Source organism: Cottoperca gobio, chromosome 24 (genome assembly GCF_900634415.1).
Source record: "Cottoperca gobio chromosome 24, fCotGob3.1, whole genome shotgun sequence".
NCBI classification, from domain to species: domain Eukaryota; kingdom Metazoa; phylum Chordata; class Actinopteri; order Perciformes; family Bovichtidae; genus Cottoperca; species Cottoperca gobio.
The window spans coordinates 19,979,893-20,006,908 of NC_041378.1; the positions used below are offsets into that span (position 1 = coordinate 19,979,893).

At 40.6% G+C, this 27,016-nt stretch overlaps 1 protein-coding gene across 3 annotated transcripts in view; it reads left to right on the forward strand.

Annotated features, from left to right (window-relative positions):
* The window catches only part of lbr (lamin B receptor), a 17,268-nt gene extending 400 nt beyond the window's left edge, over window positions 1-16,868 (forward strand). Inside the window, exons 2-14 of one of the 3 annotated variants that reach the window (XM_029425310.1) lie at window positions 3,094-3,268; window positions 4,132-4,341; window positions 5,781-5,864; window positions 9,393-9,576; window positions 10,008-10,204; window positions 10,769-10,823; window positions 11,095-11,289; window positions 11,366-11,469; window positions 14,045-14,170; window positions 14,313-14,481; window positions 14,698-14,778; window positions 14,927-15,049; window positions 15,294-16,868. In XM_029425310.1, the coding sequence (XP_029281170.1) occupies window positions 3,098-3,268; window positions 4,132-4,341; window positions 5,781-5,864; window positions 9,393-9,576; window positions 10,008-10,204; window positions 10,769-10,823; window positions 11,095-11,289; window positions 11,366-11,469; window positions 14,045-14,170; window positions 14,313-14,481; window positions 14,698-14,778; window positions 14,927-15,049; window positions 15,294-15,454 (1,860 nt within the window). In that variant the 5' untranslated portion in view covers window positions 3,094-3,097 and the 3' untranslated portion in view covers window positions 15,455-16,868. The remainder of the gene's footprint in view (window positions 1-3,093; window positions 3,269-4,131; window positions 4,342-5,780; window positions 5,865-9,392; window positions 9,577-10,007; window positions 10,205-10,768; window positions 10,824-11,094; window positions 11,290-11,365; window positions 11,470-14,044; window positions 14,171-14,312; window positions 14,482-14,697; window positions 14,779-14,926; window positions 15,050-15,293) is intronic. The other 2 variants (XM_029425311.1, XM_029425312.1) reach the window with 2 other exon arrangements.
* The last annotated feature ends 10,148 nt before the right edge of the window (window positions 16,869-27,016 follow it).

The window sequence follows — 27,016 nt, forward strand, 5'->3', positions numbered from 1 at the left end:
TTCCCCTAATCGTTGATAGTTTATTAGAAAGGTTTGATAGTGCTGGTCAGCAGCACTGTAACATGAACTAATGTAATGTATGTATTGTAAATTTCCCCGTTGTGGGACTAACAAAGGATTTCTGATACTGATGTTAGCAGATTAACGACAAGCAACCATATATCGTGGTCCGAAAGTAGACCGTGCCTGCTCACTCAAAGAAAGCATTTATTAGACTGAAACGCTAACATTAGCCCAGGTGGCTTTTCAGTTGCCTGAACATTAACTTGGCGTTAACGTTATACGATGTAAAATGTTTACCGGAACACAGTCGAAACTTATTAACACGTGCTCACGGTTCTGACGGGTCATCTGTTTTGTTCGCCAACAGTATTTGAATGCATGACGTTTTCCCTCCTTCCTTTCTGCTGCTGTATTAGGGCTGTCTGCGTGCTAACAAAGCTAACGTTAAAGAAACAGCTCCTGTACATTACAATAAAGAATATAACTTACTACTGTACAGGAAGATAAACTAAGCTTGCATTCGTGTGCAGTAGATATATTTACTTTGTGGGCCGTAGTGTAAAAACAGACGTGTAAAGCTCACGAAATATTTAATAAAAGTCCTCCAAATTATTCGTTATTACTGTAACGTTTTACCGAATCATGGCGCAAGTCGGAAGAAGGATGTCGCGGGTTGGAAGTCTTGGTTCAGATCAAGTCAAATCTCAATTTGGTTAATTTTTAAAGCATACCGTTAGTTTACATTTGTTACTCATTGTGACAGATGATTTACATTAGATACTATTGTATCCTAACAATACTTTTAAAACCTTTTTTTTTTTGCTTTTTTGGGTGATTTCAATTTGCCTCGATGATTATTTTAAAGCACACTTTGTAACTGTTTTTGAAAGATGCTATATAAAAAAGATGATGATGATTATTACTATGGAATAATGTAAACTATCGCTCATGGATCTTGCGACGGTACCTCTCATTTGATGGCGTATTAACTTAGGGAGATAAAGTTTGTGTTTTCTGTGTTATTTATTTTACGCACTAAAGGAAAGCACTCAGATTTATGAAATGTACATATATTAACGGCAGTACAATGTTAACGCAACATGTTATTATGGACTCTTTGGAGGATGCTTTACAACTGAGTTCACATGTTACATTATAAAGGGGCTGCGCTACATATCAGGTGGAGCTAAACAGCAGTTTTCCGCACAAAAGGGACTTGCATTTAAAACTCCACCTACCTTACAGGCCTTATCCTTTCATCAGCTCAGCCTGAGATGGGGAAACTCGTCAGTCACGATTTAGCCCTGACTTCCACACCCCACATGGGACTCTGCAGGCAGGCCAGCCAGGAGAGCAGCGCAGGGACTGACTTTGGGTGTGTCACATTGAGATGGTTTTGACTCAGATGTTGGGGATTTTTGTCGATCAGTTTCCAGTGGGTTAGGGGTTGACTGCATATGTTTGACTCTCCTTACCTATTTGTAGTAATCCTGGGGATCCAACTGCTCAAAGGACTGTTGGAGTTATTTTGTGTTTATAATGGCATTGAGGATTGAGGTAGGCATGCATTTGATTGTACAGCAGAGTGTTTTAGTAGTCAATAATCAGCTCTTATGGCCATTCTTAACATGAAGGGGTTCTTTGATATAGGTGTTTGATGCTTATTTTCTCAAATAGACAATTTAGGGTAAAAAGCACAACAGGAACAACTAATCGTAACCTCAAAGCAGTTTCTATACTGTGCCTGTCATTTACTGAAGCGTGGCGCTGTGTTAACCATACATGGTGTTAACCACTGGATTTTAAATCAACAAGACTGCTGACAGGAGGCAGTCATCAGGGTATGTGGCTAAGATTGTCATCAGCAGAAAGCTGAATGTAAATACCTACATTTGCTTTGCTGAAGCCAAAGTGTGATGTCCTAAAGGTGTTTGAGTCGGTCTGTCAGTAACCTACTGTTCTTGTTAAGGTGCTACTAATCAAACATTTCTTACATATTGCAATACTTACTCTAGGTTCTTATACTAGCAGTTGCAAGGTGACATGGAAAAGTGATTTACATGCATATGCTTTCATTTATCTCAGTTAATACAGAGGACTTTTTAATTGGCTGTGTGTAACCCAAGTATGTCTGTGCATAGTTTGCCTTTTACACTCGATTATTTTACAGTTGGCAATAATTCAGGTGTTGTAACACTGAGAAGCTGTTATCACCATTTTTAGATTGTATGGTTGTCCTTGAACTTGGTGCTAGATTTGGCTAATTTAACAGCTACAGCTACAGCCACAGTTTGCTGTCATTTGTACAGTGGCTGGTCTGAAAGTTCTTGCTTGGTGGCTGTGACTTGAATGGCTCCACTGTGTCAGACAGACAGCTTTGGGTAACCCTAACGGGGACAGAGCTGTCAGCAGTTCTGCAGTAGTGTGCTGGTTTTCTAGACACAGAGTCTCCCTGCTAACTATTGGTCCATAATGCTGACCTTGCCTGGACGACCTCATTGTGTTCAGTGGTGCACACTACAGTCGGACTGTGCCTTTCTAAAGTGTTAGCTACTGTAGGCTGCCCTGCCTCTCAAAAGGTTTGGATTGTTTAAAATGGTAAACCAAGGATGTATACAATTGGATTAAGTGTATGAACAAGACTCATTTTATACTTATTTTAAAGATGAGCACAACAGACAGAGATGGGTGGTTGATACTTGTTAATGATGGTCTAATTCATATACATATGTATTTGTGTACACACACACACATAAAATTATTGTCCAGCCGTAGGTTTCTAAATAAATAATTCCATATACATTTGTTTCCAAATCGACGTGGCTTCTCAACCTTTATTACCATTTAAAAAAAAAAAAAAAAAAAAAAAAACTAAAACCCAGCCTACACATATTAGATAAACTATTATATTTGATCTTTCCTTTTGTGTTTCCCTTCTTGTCTGTTCTTTTATCACCCATCTCCTGCCTGTCTACTGTCATGTCTTTGCCCTTGTGTATGTGGTCCTCCTTCTTTCACCTTCTCTTTCTTCTCGCCTCTTTATTCTATCTTCTGCTCTCACTCTACCTCTTGTCCTTCCCCTATTCTTAGGTCAATGAAGATGCCTACTGTGAAGTATCAGAGAGGGGACATGGTGATGGGCCGCTGGCCTGGCAGCAACCTATATTATGAGGTGAAGGTGCTTGGCTTGGATGCCAAAAGTCAGCTTTACACCGTCATTTACAAGGATGGCACTGAGCTGGAGCTCAAGGAGCAAGACATCAAGGTAGCTGTTACTTCCTGTTGACCAGACTTACAAACTGTCATGTCACGTTCTAGTATTTTGGTGTAATCCTCTTCAGTTACAATTCTAGGTCGTACAGGCTGTAAACATAAGGAGTTAAGGATAATCAGTTAACAAATATTGTTAGGGAAAGGTTAAAGTAGAACTAAAGCTTAAACATTTACCCTGTTATTGAATACTAGGGGTGTCTCGATTCTGCAAAACCACAATTCAATTTGACTTTCAATTTTAAGGTTCATGTTTCGGTTTCTTTTTATTCAGCACTGACTGCTACGCCATTGTTAGACTAGAGTCTTGATTTGGAAAGATCATCAGATCTTATATCTCATATGGTCACATTTAAATAATTTATTTAAAATGTAATAACAATAACTTGTTTCATCTGTTTTCGATCATCAAAATTGAAAGCTCATTTCGATCAATTTTAGAATCGAAATCGTGACACCCTTACGGAAAAATGAAGCCAACGTATACTACTGATACTGGCATTCATGATAAATATAGCTCGTAAACTCTACTCAGGCAGATAATATATATATCAGGTTTCTTTTAAAATAATATTGTTTTCCCTTCAAGGCATATGGCAGGAATATAGCCAATGTGTAGGAAGACTGCCCAGCACTAAACACAAATTGCTATTATTATTATTATTATTATTATTAATAATATTTAAGCTATTTAATGATTTGAGAAATGCCATTGTACTGCACACACAGCAGATAACCTCTTGACCCTGCTGTGTAAAGTTAATATATTATGGACAAATATTTCACCAATAAAAACAAGGTACAATTGCTAACAATGGTTTAATCTCCTCTTTTGTTTAAATTACTGTTTCCCTTCAGAGTGCTGCCGGTTTCCAGTCCCGCTCTCGCTCTCGTTCTCGATCACCAAGCCGTCGACGCAGCCGGTCCCGGTCTCCAGCAAGGACCACGCGGCGCTCGTCCTCCCGCACAGCGGCGGCTGTCGCTGCTGCAGCTATAACGGAGAGTGCACCGTCTTCCCGCAGGGATGCAAAGCTGAAGGATTCAGTCGAAGTCAGGCTCAGTCCCCTGGTGAGTGCCACAGCTGCCTTCTCATTCAGCACTGGTGATGGTGCAGAATCTGATGTACAGAAAGAGATAGATCCCAGGACATCAGTGTGTAGATACACAGGTCAGAAAGAATTGGTAAATGCAAAAACACCACATCAAATCAAATTTATTTATATAACCCAATATCACAAATTATACATTTGTCTAGTGTGCTTCACAGACTGTACAGGTTACGACACCCTCAGTCCTTAAGACCCTCGCATCGCACAAGGAAAAACCTCCTAAAAGAAACCCCATAATTAAAGGGGGAAAAATGGAAGAAACCTCAGAGAGAGACTGAGTATACTGTTCACCTCTGATACCTACAGGACTGTGTTGTATGTACACTCACTATGAATGGCTGTCTCATGCTGTAGAGTAAAATGGCCTCATGGACTGCCCTGATGTCTCGTCAAACTTTCAAAAAATTTAATAAAAGAAATGATAGCATGTGTGAAATTTGAAATCAAAAAATGTACAGTAGCCAGCTAAGCTTTATCAACATTAAGCAGAGCCTCGACTGATTCTGTTTTTACAATCTGAGCTACATGCAGAGCAGCACAGTTAATTTCTAGAAAGTGGCTTGAACCTGGAAGAAGTAGTTCATATTGGCTTACTGTGAGTCAGTATATTACATGTGTTTTTAGGCATTTGATCTGAAGTTGTGTCATTTCCACTCTGCGCACATGGATTCTGTTGGTGTAATCCCACCACATTACAATACTCTGCTGCTCTCTGGGCTTTCCTATTCTTTAACTTGCCTTACCAGACAAAGTCATCACAATATGAATAATATGATCATGTGCACCGTAACATGAAAAATCATCGAGGCTAGCTAGCAGGTTATAATACAAAATCAAAAAAAACTTAAATGCACTAAATGGGTTTAGTTTTGACAGATAATATTATTGTATGCCATTTTAAGCAATAAAAATGTAACTTTTTCTAAAAAGGAAAACAATTAATTATTCAATATTATATTCTCCTGTGTGTATTTACCAATGCTCCTCAAAGCAAACTTATTTTTTATCCAATGTATTATAATATTATTTAACTTGATTAATAATAGAATAGCTAGAATAGCTGCAGCACTGAATAGCTTCCTTGTGGGTTTTTTTGGTATTAAATGTCACTAGATGAGTTGGCACCGTTACAAGTCTTGGTCAAGTACAAATAACTAAATTAAAGCACCTTGCGGCCGATTTGTGAAATTGGACTTGACTGTATTTAAAGTTTTGCCATGATTTAGATTTTTAAACCAGTTTATGGTGAAATGTTCTCATCATCAGCACGTTGTCATTGTGGGGAAATGTGTCTGTTTCTGTCATTCACGCTCCCTCTGCTTATTTCTCACATTGCTTTTTTTCCCTTTTTGTCTCTCTTCACCTCCATCAATCTGCCTCCATTGTTTGATGAGGCAGCAACAGACAAAGGCAGCTGAGAACAATAGCAACAATAAGCATGAAAAGAAAGAGGAGAACAACACTGCTAACGAAGTAAATGAAGTGAGTTTATTTTGTCGTTTAAAACAATGTTCCTCTTTGTGGGAAAATATCCATATTTATTCAAATGAAAGATTCAAAAATACACAACTGGTGAACAGTCGCATTGGCTAGCTCCTCTCAGTACACATGAACACTGACCAAAGTCATGAAATACACTGAAACATGTAATAACGCATGCTGCATTAGAAAGCATTACTGCCACTTTATTTATTCACAAGTTGTTCTACTGTTGCGTCTCTCTTGAGTTAAATTGAGTTTTAATCAGACAGACTCTTGTAAAAAATCATCAGCTGACGTTCCAGGCACTCCTCACAGTGAATGTGGCTTTGAGGTAAGTCGGCGCTGATGGAATGTCATGATGCATGCACGTTGGGGTGGTGAGAGGCTCCCCTCACAAGATCGGGCTTCATTTAGCCCGTCACATGGCATAACATGTGCCACTTCTTTACCTTCCCTGACAGCTTTGCAGGCGCCTACGTTTAGACAAAGTGTAGAGAGGTAGACATCTGTGATTCTTAAATTAATACTACATGTTATGTCAATCCACTTTTGTCCCATTTTGCTAGCTTTGTTGTTTAGTTTTTGTGAGTAGGATTCGCAGATCTGAGACCAGCCATCCTCTAAAGTCATTGTAAGTTCGCATGGTTATTTGACCTAATATTTAATTCTAGATGCTTACACCCTCTGTAAGAAGCTTTTAGTTATAGCTTTGAAAGAGAAGGTAAAGCCTTACTTTATGAACAGATTGATATTTACAAAAGAACATGTGATTAGCAGTAACTCGAATACAATCTTTGGTTTATAGTTTGATTTTAATATTGAATCTCATTCAGTAGAAAAGCCTTTACCAATTTTATTTTAAGGTTTTGAATTTGTAAATAAAGAAATATTTAGTCTCATCTCGTATGATTACTAAAGACCAGTAAAATGTTTCAAATGACGGTTATCTTAACTATTTCACATTTAAAAAATCTGCTGTATTTGTCATTGTTTCAGTCATCCACTGAGTTAGATGAGCATTTATCTTAATTACCACTTATGTTTCTGCAAAGGATTTGCAACCAAATATTAAAAGTGACAATTGGATTTCTGATTACCGTATTTTCCGCACTATAGAGCGCACTGGATTATAAGGCGCACTGGATATGAATGGTCTATTTTCGATCTGTTTTCATATATAAAGCGCACCGAACTATAAGGCGCATTAAGCGAAACAAAACAGTCAGATAAGTCAGTCAGTCAAACTTTATTAAACGTGTTCACAATAACTCAACATTGTTCAAACGTTAATGAGCGTATTCACAATAACTCCCAACCTTGTTCAGTTGTAACACGTAAAAAAAACAGTCTGATACCGCCAAATCAAACGTCATCTTCTTGCTTCCTCCACTTCCGTACCATTGATTCATTAATGTTGAATTCTCTCTATTCCCATGTTCTACTACGTGACTGATAGCCTTGAGTTTGAAGTCCGCGTCGTAAGCGTGTCTCTTGACAGGTGCCATTTTGGGGTCCTTATACACACACACTGTAATATTATGGTGAAGCACAGTATGTATTACTCCGCGACGCTCCTGACTACGGTAGCCGTAATGCTGCAAGCGGTGCGTGTTATGCAAGTACAGCGCGTATCCCTATGCGTAGCTAGACAGTTAGCTAACATGCAAAAGTCCTCCAATAAAGATGCAAGGTTTGCTTTCTTGACTTTACTGTTCTTATTTTACTTCGTAAAAAGACAAATAGTTTCCAAGGCTCAAGCATCACAGACACAAACACAGTTTTTTAGCGTCTCTGCTCCACGTGTTGATCTCGCAGCTTCGTAAACAAAGATCCTCGCAAAGCAGAAGCGCTCACTCTGACACGCCCCCAGCAAACCAACAAACCAAGGAGCGCTCACTCTGAGTCAAAAAACATGTCCCAACTCTATAAACATAGAAATAGGCAGCACAGTGCGGCTTTGTAGTTTACAAAAGTCGTACTAAAACATTTTGACAGAGCGCTGTGTACCACACAAAATCGCTTCGAGATCAGTAAACACAACCAGAATTAATCCATATATAAAGCGCTCCGGATTATAAGGCGCACTGTCGCTTTTTGAGAAAATTAAAGGCTTTTAAGTGCGCCTTATAGTGCGGAAAATACGGTATGTTACTTTGTCCAATTACTTTTGGTCCCTTTAAAAAAAGGGGATACCACATATAAAATGTGTTGTAATTCCTCCACCATTCATCCGATTTTGAATGTAAATACTATTTCAACATTTGAAAGTCAGAGTTATCATATCTCTGATATTTTTGTAAATATCTTTATTGACAGTTTTGTATGATTGAGAACATTTATAGCATTTTGTTCAAAATCACACCAGTTATATTTTAGTACAAAGTATCACTTCTGTAACATTTTATAGGAACTCATTTACTGTTACAACTTCAAATCATATCCTGTTTGTACAAACCACTAACTTTGTAACATCAGAACCTTTCTTCTCATCTTTGAACAGTGTTTTCAATAACATCATTGCCCCTTTCAAGACCTCTCCGTCCGAAAAGGCTTTCTTGTACTTTATTATAAATTGTGCAGCCAGCTCTAAATGAAGCTTCCGTTGCTTTCTGTGACTTGTTCACCGGCCTGGTGAAAAGAGATGCTGCTGCCTTTAACTCACGGCTTGTTCTGCCCGCAGTGCTGCAAGTGGGGAGTTAGTTAGTTAGTTAGTTAGTTAGTTAGTTAGTTAGCATGGTAGCTTCTGTGACACGTACCGAAGTGTCTCCACAATGTGCCGCTTTGCAGTCGCCCCGCAAATGAGACATACACACTTTTCTTTCACTGTGTAAAAAATAATTCCTCCTCCCAATCATTGTGAAAATAGTTAGTTTTCTTTCGCTTTTCAAGTTCGAGTTCATATATACATAAAAAATATTTATTTTTTTATTCTATATTCAATATTGTAATTTTAAATTAAAGAATAATTGTGTTATCGATTTTTTTATTCTTTTTTTTAAAGAACAAAAACAATTAAATAAAATTTTAGACTAGTGCTATTTTTAGAACATGCCCCGCAGGCGACTCGCGTAGTCCCTTTCGAGCGACCAAGTGCCCGCGTTGGTTACCCCTGCTCTAACATATGTAGTGCGGACAAACCATGAAACATTAACATACAACAATCTTTTTTGAAATGTAGATGTAGAAATGTGGAATCTCAATTAACATGTGAAACAATTTTTTTTGTAAATGTATTTTACCCCAACTTTTGTGCTCTCCTAACCTTCATCGGGTTCAGTTCCTATAGACAGCAGCCAGCCTTTATGTGGTTTTGCCTATAGGAACGCTACCTGATTAAGATCTGACGAGCCAAACCTTGTCAATAACAGTACAGGTGAGGGACAGCGTGCAGGATTCTTTGTTTTTCATCCTCCACATCTGTCACTAAGACTTTATGATGTGCAAGAACTTAGTTGGAATTGCGAGGACACATTGTGCAACTTTTTTATTTGATTTGTATGTTTTTAATAATCCAAAATGTTTCTTCAGAAGTCAGAGGCTGTGGCAGAGGCAGTGCCGGAGAAGAACCAAGGCCGTTACAATCTGCGGCGCAGGAAGGACGATGGAGATTTCAAATCAGTTGAGGCAAAAGTAGAGCAGCTGGAGGAGAAGGAAGCCAAGCTGGCTGCAGCTACACCCCCCTCCACCCCACTGGACTTTGGAGGGAAGATAGGTAGTTATAGGATGGAAAGAAAAGTAGCATCAACTCTCCTGGGGACGATTTTTAAAGCAAAGTCTCCCAAACTCCCAGTCCTGTTCAGTGACACTTTAGTTCATTTTTTTGTGTATTTTCATTTTCCGTAGTTTGATGCTGTGTAGTAGTATTTATTACAGGACAGTTGCATTGTACTGCAGAGGGTTCTACTTGTCTGGTCACTCGGTATACTGTATATTAACCACTGTTGGCCCACAGCCTATAGGGATCCTGGCAGTGCATGTGAAGACAGAACACGATGCATTCTGTGCTCTTAGACGCTGCACATCTTTTCACCAAAGGATTCACTGCATGTGCAATACCAGTTGTCAGTGTGAAACCAGTCTCTTAATGTTTTGTGTGAGTTTGTCTAACAATGTGTATGTGTGTGTGTCTTTTCCTTCCTCCAGGTGCTTACTTCTGGCTGCTCTTCCTGCCAGCCTGGGTTCTCTTCTTGTTACTCCAAGTCAACCTGGAGGACCCCAGCCTAGCCAACTTCCCCCCTCCTCTGCCCCCTCTTGAAGCCTTCTGGGATGTGCAGGCTCTTGGCTTTGTTATCCTCTGGATATTATTCCAGGCCGTGCTCTACATCCTGCCTGTTGGAAAGGTGAGTGAGAAGAGCTGAGCACTATACACTCAGGTATACATGCATGCATGAGTTAGAGAAGGCTCTCTGTATTCACTGCTACAGGAAAGACACATGTGAAGCAGAAACATTCCAGGACTGTTTCTGTTTGTTATTCCTGGCAGGAGGCAGAAATTGGATTAATGGTCAGAAGTAATAGTTAATAAGATGCTCCACAGGATACATGGAGCTCCTATTCTTCCCTTCCTGGGTCCTCTTTGCCTCTTGATATCTGACACAAACTGAGATAAATGATAAGGCTTATAAACAATGGCTTTGTTGCTCTTTGGTTTTTCAGTCCAAATTGAACTTTCTTCTAATGATGATTTAAAAGCTGATGTCTGTCTTTCACACTCTTCCTGTTCATCTTTAAAGTCACCACAGTGGTAAAATGACAGCAGACGAATAAAAATAAATAAAATCAGACTAGCTAAAAATGCCATTATATCGCGGCTCCGTAGATTTTAGCATGCAAGTGTTAACTTGTGAGTGAACGACCTTCATTTCCACCATACCTACTAAAATGTCTTGTGTTTGTCTCTGTAGCTGAGTGAGGGCATGCCGCTGCGCTCTGGGGAGAGGCTGAAGTACAGAACTAATGGTGAGCGCTGCTTCCAACTCCCACTGTGAGCCAACTGTCTGTAACTGCAGTTGAAGGAACACATTTCCGTTATCACTACCATTCACCAACTCTGGCTCGTCTATGACTTTAACGGATTCAGCATTCATTTTGGGTCATGAAAGAACAATGATTTTGAAATGTTAAATGTAATCTTTTAACTTCCTTTGTAGTTTTAATAAAATGTCAAGCCGTTTCAAGCTTTTTGGTTTTCTCCTGCCCATCTGTATCTAAGGTGTCCGTGTCCCTGCAGGTTTCTTTGCCATCGTGGTGAGTTCTGTAGCGGTTGCAGCTGCGATGCACAAGGGTTTTGACCTTACATACATCCATAGCCACTTTCTGCAGCTGACAGCGGCCTCCTTTATCATCTCCATCTTGCTCAGCACCTACCTGTATGTCCGCTCTCACTACGCTGCTCCAGAGCAGCTGGCACTGGGGGGAAGCTCTGGTGAGTAACCTCATACAGCTTTTATTCATTCATTTATTTTGCACAGGTGTCTCATTTCTTTTCTCTATTTCACCAGGCAATGTGGTTTATGACTTTTTCAAAGGACATGAGCTCAATCCTCGAATCAAAAACTTTGATCTGAAATTCTTCTGCGAGATGCGCCCTGGTCTGATTGGCTGGGTGAGTTCATGGGACACCAAAGCAAACATTTGTCTCAAAATGCATTTAGTGAGCACTCAAAGGAAGAAGATTTTTCTTTTTTTATATTTTCTTTTCTTTTTTTCAAAGCCAGATACATGCCACTGAAAGTGGAAATTACTTGCCTATGTTGTCATTCAGAAGTTGCCAAAATCAGATTATTCTATGGGCATATAGTACACAGATGTGGTTGTTTTTCACAACCTTGTAAACTGTACAAATCAAATAGAATCTGATCCTTATAATTCTGTTATTTGTTTTTACTTTGGGCCACTTTCATAAATCAATGCATGTCTGATATTTTGCAATGCAACCTCAGTCTGACCCAGAGGTTGGGTTAGACCAGGGGGGTGGGGAACCTTTTTCCTATCAAGGGCCATTTTTGTTTTACAACATCCTTCGAGGGCCGTACTAATTATTGAACTCATAACCTCTGCAAAAAAAAAATGAAGACGCAGCCCATTCATTTCACTTTTCTTTTATGCTGTGAAAAAAAGCAACTTTTTTATCCATGTATCTTTTTGTTTTATCAGAAATCAGAAATCCTTTATTAGTCCCACAACTGGGAAATTCATCTTGTCACAGCAAAAGAACATATGAAGTAAAAAAGGCAGTAAACAATAATTAAATAGAATCAAAAATAATATAAGTGAGTATTGTACATGGCAGTGATACAGCACAGCAGTGGTGGAATAGTCTGTTCTTGGTGTGGTGGTCTACCTATCTATCTGTCCATGTTTGTATGTTCCACTGTGCAGAGAGCTGCTTGTTGGTCCAAACTCTGCTGAACAGTGCTTATTTTATCCAAACGCACTCGTCCTTTCAGCTCGTGCAGTTCGGCATGTTTCGTGCTGTAATGACGCTCCAGATTATTTTTCGTCACCCCAAGTACGTCTGCACAAACTAGACACACTGGCCTTTTACTTTTACTTTCTCTGGTTTACACTCGCCATGCTGCGTTCACTGATGTCAATGACTGTCTCGTTTAATATTGAAGTTTTTTGACATAACGTGACCACGTGATGACACGGTCCGCTCGTGTTGTGTTCAAGGACCCTGACCGTGGCCTGGAAAAACAGTCGCCCGTTTAAAATATTGCCGTCTAGTTTTTTTGCTAATGGATTTTTCTTGCGTGCGTTTTACGAATTACCCCGAGGGCCGGATCAAATGGTCTCGCGGGCACTATACGACCCGGAGGTCCACCACCCCTGCGTTAGACTGTCTCGTTTTCCGTCATTTTGACGGACAAGGTCGTAAGATTTCCGTCATAATCTATTATTACCAGTCTTTAAAAAAAAAAAAAAAAGATAATAAGGCATATTTAATAGCATTAAATTGCTATTCAATCATTGGCATTTTTAAATAATTAATATACAGAACAAGCTTTTAGGTTGTGAATTTCTAAGGTCTTGGAGAATAAAGACTAACAGAGACACAGACTGTGCGATCACTTTTCATGTCAACGCTCACGAAGCAGGTGAAAGATTTTCTCTCCGCAGTGACAGTGAAGGCATCTCAAAACATTGTGAACATAGTGCCTTAGTTTTTGTGTCTTTGTCTCGAACAGGCGACTTCTCATGGCCGTATTAATTTAGTTCTGAAGGCTAACCTGCGGCTCTCTGCTGCCACAGCGGAGGCTGAATTAGCCGCACCCCTTCAGCTAAAGTTCTAAAATCAGGAAACATTTCTCCCAGGGAAGTGATCAGAAGTCGGAGAGACTCTCTGAACATGGGATTTCATTTACCGATCCTTAATAACTCACTTCACCGGGAGGATCACATAATGTGTGATAGCATTCTAATATTAAACATGCCAAAAAATAATACAAAATGGACTGGCTATGGTGGCTAGGCTAACAAGAGACTAGAAAAACGGCGCAATGTTGCACAACTTTGTCAATTAACACTATGGAATCAGGGGACGATACTGGTGTGACAGTGGCATACCACTTTCAAGCGGCACCTGCCGCTAGGAAACGGTATATGCCGTTTCACAGGGCTGTGACTGGTTCACACTAGAATCTGATTTGCTGCATTTAAAACATTAATGTGAACAGCCAAACAGAAAAATTAGATTGGAGCAATTAATAGGAATTGAGCACTAAGGCTTGTATCTTAATTTTAAAACCGTGCCTGTACACCACAGATAATTATAGAGTTATATCTGTATCTTCTATGGGGCCTGTCATTTTGTACACTATCTTGTTCACTCTGTGGTGGCCATACGTGGCATGAGCTGGATGAACGTCTCGTGTTCGTTGTGGCTCGGAGGTTGATGCAGACATTTTATTGTGTTTAAGAAGTTCAGCGTGTGAACATGGCTCCCTGTGATTTAGAGGTTTTTAGATGATCAGTGAAGGCTTCATGCTGTTGTCCTGTTTTCAACAATGTCAGAGAATTCTACCAGGCTTCTATCCTGAAACATCAGTGGGCTGGTCAGATGCGGCATCATTTGTCTCCGCAAAACCATGAATGTGAGTTGACAGGTGTCTTCATACAGCGTTATGGATGCTTAATAAACAGTCCTAATGATTTTTGTTTTGTGTCTTATTGTTCAGTGTTTGATCAACTTTGCGATGGCGCTTGCTGAGATGAAGCATCAGGGTTTGAATGCTCCCTCTCACTCCATGATCCTTGTGAACCTCTTCCAGCTGCTCTACGTGGTGGATGGCCTCTGGAACGAGGTACGCTCGGCACAGCACACAAAAACATGGACATTATCATTCTAACACATTGATAAATAATTACATATATGATCAAGTAAACAACTTCTAAACCCATCTTACTTTCAGACCAAATGAGTGATGTGTGCATTTGTCTCCCCAGGAGGCCATCCTGACCACCATGGACTTGATGCACGATGGTTTTGGCTTCATGTTGGCGTTTGGTGATCTGGTGTGGGTGCCCTTTACTTACACCCTGCAGGCTTACTACCTGGTGAGCTGGCCCAACCCTCTGAGTCTCCCTGCACTCGGGGCCATCGTCACACTGAAACGTAAGCATCAAACTAAAGTCACTGGCATTTGATTACATAACTGCATTTGTCTGTAGTTCATGTTACTTTATCTTGAGGTCATGTATAGCTTCTCAATGAGAAATGTTGCAGGCATTTAAGAAAAATTACTAATTGTTCCTAAAGAGATGAAGTTAAATTTTTCACTGGCCAGTTTCTAAAGCTGAGGTTGATGTGGAAGTTGTGTCTGTCTTTCAGTTGTTGGCTTCTACATCTTCAGGAAGTCCAACTCTGAGAAGAACGCCTTCAGGAGAAACCCATCAGACACCAGACTGTCTCGTAAGTTCTCCTGCAGGTTAATTATGTCACGGTGGTTGTTCCATACCGTTGAATCTGTCTGTCTGTCTGCCTGTCTGTCTGTCTGTCTGTCTGTCTGTCTGTCTGTCTGTCTGTCTAAACCTCTGTCTGTCTGTGCCCCCCTCTCCAGATCTGAGGAATATCCCCACAGCCACAGGGAAGAGTCTGCTGGTGTCTGGCTGGTGGGGTGTGGTCCGCCACCCTAACTACCTGGGAGACCTTCTGATGGCTTTGGCCTGGTCCCTGCCCTGCGGTGAGTGGGCTTCACATCTGCACCACAAGTACTCCAACACCAAAGCAGTGAAGTGAACGACAGCACTCTTAGTGTTTTCCATAGCTGCGGGTGCACATGGCCCGTGTTGTCAATGCTGTCTGTAACTGTGTGGTAATGAAGTCTAGAGGAAGTAAACCATACAGTCAAAATGCAGAATATGGGTTTGTGGGATTGATAAGTGACGAATGCCCTTAAAATATGCTTCTTCCACCCACCCCTACAGGCTTCAGCCATCTCCTGCCGTGGTACTACATGATCTACTTTATCATCCTGCTCGTGCACAGAGACTCCCGCGACATGAGCGAGTGCAGGAGGAAGTACGGCTCAGCGTGGGACGAGTACTGCCGAACGGTTCGCTACCGGATCATTCCCCGCGTCTACTGAGGACCCTGCCACTGGACTCCTGAGCTGAGGCCTTTTTCAACCCAGTATTACGTCTGTGAAGGCTCAACACAAACACTCGATATGGATAGATTGACTGACTGATTTGACTTTTATAATCCTTTTTACCAAGACTTTTTCAAATCTTCATTCTGGACTAAAGAAGCTACAGTACTTTTAATGTTTTGATGGAAGAAAAAATGCCACATATGGACTATTTGAAGAATTGCCTTTTTCATTTTAATATAGACTTTATTACAAAATCTGGGGGGAAAGATAAAATTGCCTCTGCTTGGAATGGCTTGTTAAGATGTATATTTTTGTATATACACATTTGTTTTTATACTTCAAGAATATTTCACCATTTGCATAGTTTTGGTAAGTTTGGCTTCACATTCAAAATGATACAATATCGGCTTGGCTTGTATGAATAATTGTGTAAGTACACCTTCCGTTTATAATTCTCCTGCTTGTGTATATTGTAAAAGGATCTTTTGTTTAATAACCTGCACAGTGGAACTAGTGTTCTTTCTCAGGACCTAGAACTTTGTCAGAAAGTTCAATTAGAGAAGTTTGTCTTAATAATTTTGTTGTATCTTTTTATTCAGATATCTAGTTTTGAGTTGAGCGTGTAAAAGGATTTTGGAGGGTTCAAGAAAAATGCACTTATATGATCAATCCCAAAGTGTATTGGATTTGGCTTTTCTACCTCAGGTTCGCTCACTCTGCAGGTGTTCCTCCTGTGGGAGGCAGTGTGTGTAATTATGAGCGTGATGTCACTGCTTCAGAAAGAAATATTAATCCAACAATAACTTGTGTATCTGCCATGAACCTTAACCCTTCCAAACTTTAGAAATGGTTTAATCAGTGCCATGTATTTTGTTTTGCTATATTCTGGAGGATATTCTCTATTATGAACTGCTTTTCCCATCACTGCCACATGAACTTGGTTTTAAGCTTTTACTTGTATGGCAATTTTAATGATGGTTATATTCTGACAACATGGAGAGATGTCAGAAGATACAGAAAATACTTTGGGTTACCCAAATGCAGTTTGTAGCATTTACAAACTGCATTTGGGAAACCAAAAGTATTTTCTGTCTGTGCAGCTGTAGACGAGTACATAAGTAGCAATATATTAACTAGACTAGGTAGTATTTTCTTATGCTGTGCTGACTGAATACCATGTAAATACCTTAAAAAACATGTTTTTTTGTTTTTATCCTGTTATTTTCCAGTAAAAGCTATGACTAGTGATAATAGTAATGTTTCTCATTAGATGTTTAATATTGCTTTTAATTTTTTAAGTTAACTGCGTAATTTTGACCACTGTAGTAATGTTTACACCTAGATCTGCCATGTTTCTTGACAATACTTCAAAATGTATTAAACACGCATGTGGAATGGTCTGTAACTATGTCTGCCTGATCAGAAAGAAACATGTTTGATATAGCGACACATAGTGATATATTGTTTGCTTGCTAAACTGGTCTACTTGAATTTTTCCTAAATGCTGCGCACGTGTTGTCAAGTCGGTGAAGACAATTCTTAATTTGCATGTGTTTTAGTTTGTGTTTTTGAATTTGCATCGTTTGTGAAGCTGCAACACATTTCTCTTAATTTAAATGTTTTGGGCCCTTCTAGTGCGTTAGCCCTTGTCAGCCACCGTAGATGTGTACATGTTACTGAAAACAAAGTGCATCAAAGACTGCAAAGAAGACGTGGTTTCTTGGCAGGGGACACGCTTCTTGTCCATCGCAACGCAGTAGGATGTTTGTTTTTAACCAACAGATTGACTCATTGAGATTAAAATTATTTTTCAAGAGTGTCCTACCCAAGACAGGCAGCATCACAATTAACAATGTTGCAGACACAATGACAACGAAGAACAAATTACAGAATCAGTTAATATCGTAAAAGTCACCAACATTAGTGCCAAATCGATCAGAAACATCTACAGTCAGATGTGACTGCATTTGAGTCCTTTAAACGTGCAATATGTCATTTCTGTCACTAAGGGAACTTAATCAAAACAACAGAAGAATAAAGCAGTTTGAAGTTAAACATCAGAGTTTCTCCTGCACGCTGTTCGGCTGTCGCAAACGTTTGTTTCTCCGAGAACTAAAATCCTTCATCTGGTTCAAATATAGAGTTAAAAAGTACCAAGATGTAAAAGGTGTCTGGTAAAAATGTAGCTCAATACTGAATCAAAGTCAATTTATAACAGTTTCTGGCAGACGACCACAACACCTGGTTGGCCTTCCAACCAAACTGCTCAACCGACTTCAAATCATCCAAAATGCCGCTGCCCGGATCACGACCTGCACCAAATCCTCTGAACACATCACCTAACTACCTAAGTGACCTCCTTCAGGAGTATACCCCCTCCCGCTCCCTCCGCTCATCCTCAGCTGGTCTACTGACAAGCCCCACATCACGCCTCATCACCATGGGTGCCAGGGCCTTCAGCTGCACTGCTCCCAAACTCTGGAACTCCGTCCCTCCACACATCCGACAGTCCGAAACTGTTACAACATTCAAGTCCCAACTCAAAACTCACCTGTTCAAACTGGCCTACTCTCTGTAGTATCAATCATCCTGTACCCTCCTCCCCTCCTCCCCTCCCCCTTTTCTCTTTATTGCTTTCTTCCTGTGTCTCCACCATATCTCTGGTATTGTTTGTTTGCTCTCCAATGTCCTGATATTTTTATCTCTTGTTTTTTGTACATTGTCCTTGGGTGTCTTTAAAGGCGCCTCCAAATAAAATATTATTATTATTATTACTATTATTATTACTATTATTATTATTATTATTATTATTATTATTATTAACACAAAGGGGGACGACACGATTACAGGAGACCAAATGAAACACCATTACCTTGATGTTGGGATCACTCAACATAATATATCACGTTTTGAGATGGATTAGTGTGCAAATGTTACCTATTATATCTTTAAATGCATCCAGAGAGCAGCTTTTGAAGATTCAGGTGATTTGCAACTGATTTCAAGCAGAGGGGGCAGCCTACTTAGACGCCCTTTTTCCCTGTTCAGTCATGGAATTAGGGACGGATAATCATAAAAAGTCCTGGGAGCGAACACAACAACTTCCGATGCTTTTTGAATGATGTACCTCCGTTTGTAAGAAGGAAGCAGAGCAACAACAGCCTTGTAAATAAGAATATGCCAATGGTTGGACAAGGCAGACCATCCACCCTGAGCATACAAAGAACATTGGTAAGGGCTTTAAAATGACTAATTAATCTCAGTGCTCCATGGTAGACAATAGACAGTGTCCAGTGAAGGCATTGCGAAGATGCTTTCATGTATACAGCATTGGCAAAGAAAATCTTGTTTTGCAGCAGCTTGATGGTAGTTCAACTACATTCATATTTGCATTGTGATTCAAATAGTAAAAAAAAAAAAAATTCTATAATTTGTTTTGTGTAGTTTACTGAAATTACAATTTTGTTTTATCATTGCTTCACTACTGTATTTGAACTTCTCTGATTCTGCTCTGAAATTTGAAAAAAGATGCCTCTAGATCAGTGCTCAAGTTAAATATATCATTTTAGTTAGGTATTGTATTTGTTTTGGTTTATGTATGAACTGTGAAGTGCGCACAAGTGGGCATTTTTTTAAATAAACTACCTCACTTTTTGCTGGCCTGTGACTGTGTTATATTTTGTTATAGTTTTGTAGCACATGCTAATTGTTTTTGTTATTTTTTTTACAAAGTAGTTTGAACTACTTTTTCTAAGTAGCTTTAGTTAACAAAGTAGTTTATTCCTAAAGTAGCGTTGCTGTAGTTCAACTTCTAGCTTCTCCAACACTGGGGGCTAGAAGTAAAGTGTCCGATAGATAATTTTCAAACCAACAAACAGTTTGTTCTGACACACTGATAAGTTTCTGCTTCATCATTCACAGTATTGAAGGCCTTAGATAAGTCGATGAAAAGAGCTGCACAATGTTACTTGTTGTCTAAGGATTCAATAAAATAATTTAAGACTATTTTTAAGGCTGCTGTGATTTTTGCCTAGGTTAGATGTTGTTCACTCACAATGGATTTCACAACCTTAACCAGGATAGACAGTTTAGAGATATACTGTATATCTGTATTATATCATTATTTAAGATTGTAGGGTCACCCCCTTTCAGCAGGGGAAGAACAAAAGCAGATTTCTATGAGAGATATTTCTTTAGTGTTCAGGAGATTAAAAAGAAGTGTCAATGATGGTGGTGGTGGTGCGCTATAATCAAGGGTGTAGGTTTGATTTAGAAAGTGTTGGGGATATAAATTTGACAGGGATACATACTCCAGAAAATTTAGGAATTTTTCATCACATTTCCCAAAATTCTGTCACTGTCACGGCCACGCCTCCTGTCATTCCTTGTGTTTCTAGTGTTTTCCCTTTCCCCTGTGTTGCCTGCTTGTTTCTCTCTCTGTATGTGTCTGTGTTGTGGGTGTGTCGACCCCTCAATTTCCTTTGATTGCACTTCAGTCAACTCACTTGCTCCAAGCCTCACTCCTGCCATCCATTAACTCATCAACCCCGTCTTCAGCCACTCGACACTAGATCGTCTGTTCAGCTACAGTGGTAGTTTGCGTCTCTGGCCGCCTGAATTGTGGATTCAAGTACATTTGCTTGAGTGTTTTTTTGTATTAACGCTTACTGGTTTTTGTGCTACAGGATCCCTGGCTTCCTGTCCACCCGCCTGCCTGCTATCTGCTACCCACTCCATCCTCTGCCGCCACGAGCCGGATGTCCTCCGTCTCGTTTGTGTAATATAACGTGTGTGTGTGTGTCTGACTCTCTTTACTGTATTTTATTTCTATATATTTGGAACATTTATGTTGGATTTTGTGTCGATCACTGGCAGAAATGTCATGTTGCTAATCAAACTTTTACTTTACTTTTACAATTATTATTATTTTGACTATACATGCTATAAAGTAAAGGTAATTCACTTTTACATAGCATGTTGCCAGAAATGCACACATTCCACACTCAACCAAGACATGTAGAGTGGTTTACAGTTTGTCTATTGTATGCAGGTAGATGTGAAATCTTTTTGTAATGCTTTGTACTTTGAAAGTCATGACTGACTAAATGTTCCTCTTGGATAGAAAATAATACTCTTGTTGTGGAAATAGTCGGCTTTGCTGTGTTTTCATTTTTTTTGCATTTTGAAATGAAGAGTTGCAATTTCATGAACAAAATGTGGTTTTGAGAAGAAAGTTACCTATTTTTACATATAATTGTGTGATGCTAGATTGTTGCTATGTTTACATATAATTGTGTGATGCTAGATTGTTGCTATGTTAAGTTTAGAAAACGTATCTTAGAGTTAAATGCTGGTTAGCAATTGTAAATGTATTCCACCTGAAACATGTTTAATACTATAATACAGCATGTCACACACCTGCACCACATTATCTCCACCACTAGATAGAGCTGTGCACTGCTCAATGCTTCAATGGAATGTTACAAAATACAGAAGAACAGTTCACAACCGGCTTCAGTTTGACTTCATGAGTCATCATCTTCATCATCACCTACATTACAATTCATTTAGCTGACGCTTTTGTCCAAAGTGACTTACAATAAGTGCAAACAATCATGAGGATACAATTCCGAACAGCAAAGTACATTAGCTTCAAATAGGAGAAATAATTTAAGTGCAGAACATTAGCTTCAAATAAGCCAAACCAATGTAAGTGCAACATACAAAGAGCAGAATTATTTATTTTTTTCTTCATTGGCCAAGGTGCAGTCAAAACAGATGAGTTTTCAGTCTGCGACGGAAGTTGTGAGAACTGTCTGCTGACCTGACATCAATGGGGAGGTCATTCCACCATTTTGGAGCCAGTATAGCAAACACGCGGGTTTTGTTTGAGGGGAATCTGGGTCCCACTCGCAGTGAGGGAGTAGCTGGCCGATGCAGAGAAAAGTGAACGTGCTGGTGTGTATGGTTTGACCATGGCCTGGATGTAGGAAGGGGCTGATCCATTCACAGCACGGTAGGCCAGCATCAGAGTCTTGAAGCAGATTCGGGCCGCCACTGGTAGCCAGTGAAGGGAGCGGGGAAGCGATGTAGTGTGGGAGAACTTGGGTAGGTTAAAGACCAGTCGGGCTGCTGCATTCTGGATGAGCTGTAGAGGTCGGATGGCACATGTAGGCAGTCTAGCAAGGAGGGAGTTGCAGTAATCAAGGCGTGAGATGACAAGAGCCTGGACAAGAACCTGCGGGGGACGTATCCTCCTGATGTTGTACAGAGTGTGTCTGCAGGAGCGGGTTGTTGCAGCGATGTTGGCACTGAAGGACAGTTGGTCGTCCAGTGTTACACCCAGATTCCTTGCAGTCCGAGTCGGGGAAACAACAGAGGTGTCTTGGATGTGAGAGCCCTTCCCCGGAAGGAAAAGGAGCTTGGTTTTAATAATCACCATCATCATCGTTATCATCATCACCATCATTATCATTATAAATCCTCCTGAGACCCAAAAGGAAATAGGTTTCAAATTTCCTTTTTTTTTACATAACATAAATCTTTGCGGTGGAAATAACAACACAAACACAAACTCGGAAAATTATATTAAAATTTTAGTTTTATGGTGTGTCCTTTGTAGAGGACATCAGGTGTAAGTTATGCAAAACTGCAGCCTGGTGCTCCATCACCGGATGAATTTAGTCCAGTCTCCATACACCATTCTGGGCTTTGTGAGTAGGGTGAGCAGCCTGGTGTTGATCAGCCTGGTGCTGAAGACACAGCACCGGTGTGTCATGGATGAATTTAGTGCGGTCTCCATGCACCATCCTGAGCTGTGTGAGTAGGGCTGCCTCCTTTTATAAGGAAATAAATAGTAAGCACATACCTGTGTCTTCCGTAGAGGACATTCATAAATACATGTTGTTTTAGGTCAAATAATTATTACACTGCTCTGAAAATCCACTACACTACTACTAAGATGGTCCCTTACTAGAACCAATCAAACATATTGAACTCACAAAACTGCTTATTACAAGATTACATATTTATACATTTTTTTCTTTCCATAAAATGTGCTTGTGCTGATGGATTTTGATTGGCCAAAAACAAATGTGCACCACAGTGGACGGAAATTAATGGGTGGGTCTCAGGAGGATATTACTAATAATAATTAACAATAAAATAATTGTATAATATTACAGAATAATGCCCATATATGGAAGAGCCTTTATAAGAATAATAAAAACTACAACAGCAAAGTATCATAACTATGACATTAAGCAACTTTACGCACATTGTTATTACATAGTTAATAGAAATAGTGTAATGCTTTGAAAGAGCAGGAAACATGCAGCCTTAACATCATCTTCCTAGTTCAGAATAAAGACACAAGGGGAAAAATTTAACTGTGACTTGACTTCAATGACTTCATCTTAACTAAAAACATAAAAACTTAGATGTCTAGCAACTTCTTGATGTTAAACACAGACAAAACTGAAGTTATTATACTTGGCCCTAAACGGCTCTGAAATGCATTTTCTAATGACATAGAAGCTCTGGATGGCATTAACTTGGCCTCCAGCACCACTGTAAGGAATCTTGGCGTCATCTTTGATCAGGATCTGTCGTTTAACTCCCACATAAAACAAATCTCAAGGACTGCCTTCTTTCATCTACGTAACATTGCAAAAATAAGACACCTCCTGTCTCAAAATGATGCAGAAAAACTAGTCCATGCATTTGTTACTTCAAGGCTGGATTACTGCAACTCATTGTTATCAGGTTGTCCCAAAAAGTCACTTAAGACTCTTCAGTTGATCCAAAATGCAGCGTCACGTGTATTGACAAGAACAAGGAAACGGGATCATATTACTCCTGTATTAGCTGCACTGCACTGGCTCCCGGTAAAATACAGAATAGAATTCAAAATCCTGACTTACAAAGCAATTAATGGTCAGGCTCCAGCATATCTTAAAGATCTCATAGTACCTTATAAAGCAACTAGAGCATTGCGCTCCCAGACTGCAGGGTTACTTGTAGTTCCTAGAGTCTCTAAGAGTACAATGGGAGCCAGAGCCTTCAGCTATCAAGCTCCTCTCCAGTGGAACCAGCTTCCAGTTTGTGTTCGGGAGACAGACACCCTCTTCCATTTTTCCCCCTTTAATTATGGGGTTTCTTTTAGGAAGTTTTTCCTTGTGCGATGTGAGGGTCTAAGGACAGAGGGTGTTGTAACCTGTACAGTCTGTAAAGCACACTGAGACAAATGTATAATTTGTGATATTGGGCTATACAAATAAATTTGATTTGATTTAAATACATCTGCCAATCTGCCAACAGTCACTGCTAGACAAAGAATCCACATCTTTAATCTCAAGTAAAGGTATTAGTAGCACTATGTAAAAATACTCCATTACAAGCTAAAGTTCTAGATTTGACATTTTAAAGTAGCCTAGCACAGTTTAATGTTGTGAAGCAGTGTAACTGTGTTTTATGGATTCATAAGTCAATCCTCATGACTGTTTGCACTTTTTGTAAGTAGCTTTGGACAGAAGTGTCAGCTAAATGAACTCTAATGTAATGTAATGTGTTGATGTTGTAGCTGGTCAACTTTGGAACTTTAATGTGGCTTAATGCCTTATATTTAATAAAAGTGTTGGATATCAACGTGAATGTGAGAGAAAGTAGTCATCAGTAATTACTGAATTGCAGTACTTACATTTCATATTTTTGGTGTAATGATCTGTCCTCTTCTGACTCTTTGGAGGATGGTGTGATCCGAATGAATAAATCATAAAGAATGATCTTAGTCATCTGGGGACTGAATAGACTCTCGGCCAATCACGGGAACCTGACAGAGCCATCGTGTAACTCGCCATTGGCACAGCAGCAATAGGGACGGGTCCTCCTCTTTGTGTACAGGAGGCTTGGCGGGACAGGTGTAGGATAGTCTTGTGCTGTGAGTGAACCGGCTCAGTGTTGCCAACTTGCCGTCTTTCTCGCTAAATCTGGCGATTTTCCAAATCTCTTAGTGATTTATTTTTTTGTCAAAAGCGACTAGCGACAAATCTAGCAACTTTTTATTTTGAGAAGTGATGGCCTATTTCAATGACAAAATAAAAAAAATAATAAACAAGAATCAATAGAAAAAAGTTAATTTGTAGTTCTAAACATAATTAGGGTTTTTTACACACTTTTTTCTCCCGAGACGTTATTCCTCTCTCCTACAGTGTATATGCAAATGATAAACAATAAACAACAAATAATAAATCATAAATCATAAATAATTAATAATTAATAATAAATAATAACAACTGGGCGACCCATATACAAAGGCTGAGTCCTTGCCACAGCGCCCCGTGGCCCCTTTCACAATCTTCACTACTCTCTCATAAAGGCATGAAAAAGCCCCCAAAAAATAACTTTAAAAAAAGAAATAGTAAAAACTAAAAACTAAATAAAAAAAGACTAAATAATAAATAATAAAGGAGAGATGAATTATAAATTCTAAAAAATAAAGAGTAACAACTAAACATTAGAGAAAAAGAATAAAGAGAGAAGAGAGTAAAGAATAAATAAAAAAGAGTAATGACAAAATAATTAATACTTAACAATAAAGAGTAAAGAGTAAAGAGAGAGAGTAAAGAGAAGAGAGTAAAAAATAAATAAGAAAGACAAAATAAGAAAGAGTAAAGAATAAATAATTAAAAAAAAAGCATAATGACAAAATAATTAATAATTTACAATAAAGAGTAAAGACCTCTCTGGGAACCATCACCTTATCGTGGTGGAGAGGTTTGTGTGTCCCTATGAACCTGAGAGCTGTGTTGTCTGGAGCCTAGTGCTCCTGGTAGGGTCTCCCAAGGCAAATTGGTCTCAGGTGAGGGGCCAGACTAAGAATGGTTCAAAAACGACTTCATGAAAGAAAGGGAAAGGAAAGGAGAGACCCTGCCCGGAGGAAGCCCGGGGCCCCCGTCTGGAGTCAGGCCCAGAGGGAGGGCCCGACAGCGAGCGCCTGGTGGCCGGGTTTGCCACGGAGCCCGGTCGGGCACAGCCCGAAGAAGCTACGTGGTGCCTCCCATCCATCCATCCTGTGGGCCCACCACTCATGGGAAAAACCGCTGGGGTCGGGTGCGCTGTCACATGGGTGGCAGTGATGGTCAGGGACCTCGACGGACCAGACCCGGGCAGCAGAGGCTGGCTCTGGGGACGTGGAACGTCACCTCTCTGTGGGGGAAGGAGCCGGAACTAGTGCGGGAGGTGGATCGCTACCAGTTGGATCTGGTGGGGCTTACCTCCACGCACAGTCTTGGCTCTGGAACCGTACTTCTGGATAGGGGTTGGACTCTATTCTTCTCCGGAGTTGCCCAAGGTGTGAGGCGTCGGGCCGGGGTGGGGATACTCACTAGCCCCCGGCTGAGCGCCGATACGTTGGAGTTTATCCCGGTGGACGAGAGGGTCGCCTCCCTACGCCTTCGGGTTATGGGGGGGAAAACTCTGACTGTTGTTTGTGCCTATGCCCCAAACAGCAGTTCTGAGTATTCGGCCTTCTTGGAGACCCTGAATGGAGCCCTGCAGGGGGCTCCAGTAGGGGACTCCGTAGTCTTGCTGGGAGACTTCAACGCACACGTGGGAAACGATGGAGACACCTGGAGAGGCGTGATTGGGAGGAAGGGCCTCCCTGATCTAAACCCGAACGGTCGTTTGTTGTTGGACTTCTGTGCTAGCCATGGAATGGCCATAACAAACACCATGTTCGAACATAAGGATGCTCATAAGTGCACAGTGGTACCAGAGCACCCTAGGCCAAAGGTCAATGATCGATTTCGTAATCGTATCATCTGACCTGAGGCCGCATGTTTTGGACACTCGGGTGAAGAGAGGGGCGGAGCTGTCGACTGATCACCATCTGGTGGTGAGTTGGATCAAAGGGTGGGGGAAGACTCTGGACAGACCTGGTAAACCCAAACGGGTAGTGCGGGTGAACTGGGAACGTCTGGAGGAAGCCCCTGTCCTGGGGATCTTTAACTCACACCTCCGGCGGAGCTTTTCAGCCATCCCTGTGGAGGTTGGGGGCATTGAACCTGAGTGGGCGATGTTCCAAACCTCTATTGCTGAACCTGCGGTGATGAGCTGTGGTCTCAAGGTCTTAGGTGCCTCAAGGGGCAGTAACCCTCGAACACCGTGGTGGACCCCGGTGGTCAGGGAAGCCGACCGACTGAAGAAGGAGTCCTTCCGGGTTATGTTATCCGGGAGGACTCCGGAAACAGTTGCAGGGTATCGAAGGACTAGAAGGGCGGCAGCTTCTGCCGTGTCAGAGGCAAAGCAGCGGATGTGGGAGAAGTTCGGAGAAGCTATGGAGAAGGACTTTCGGTCGGCACCAAGGTGCTTCTGGAAAACCATCCGGCACCTCAGGAGGGGGAAGCGAGGAACCATCCAAGCTGTGTACAGCAAGGGTGGGACCCTGCTGACTTCAACTGAGAAGGTTATCGGCCGGTGGAAGGAGCACTTTGAGGAACTCCTGAATCCGACTAACACGCCCTCTATGGTTGAGGCAGAGCTGGAAGCTGATGGGGG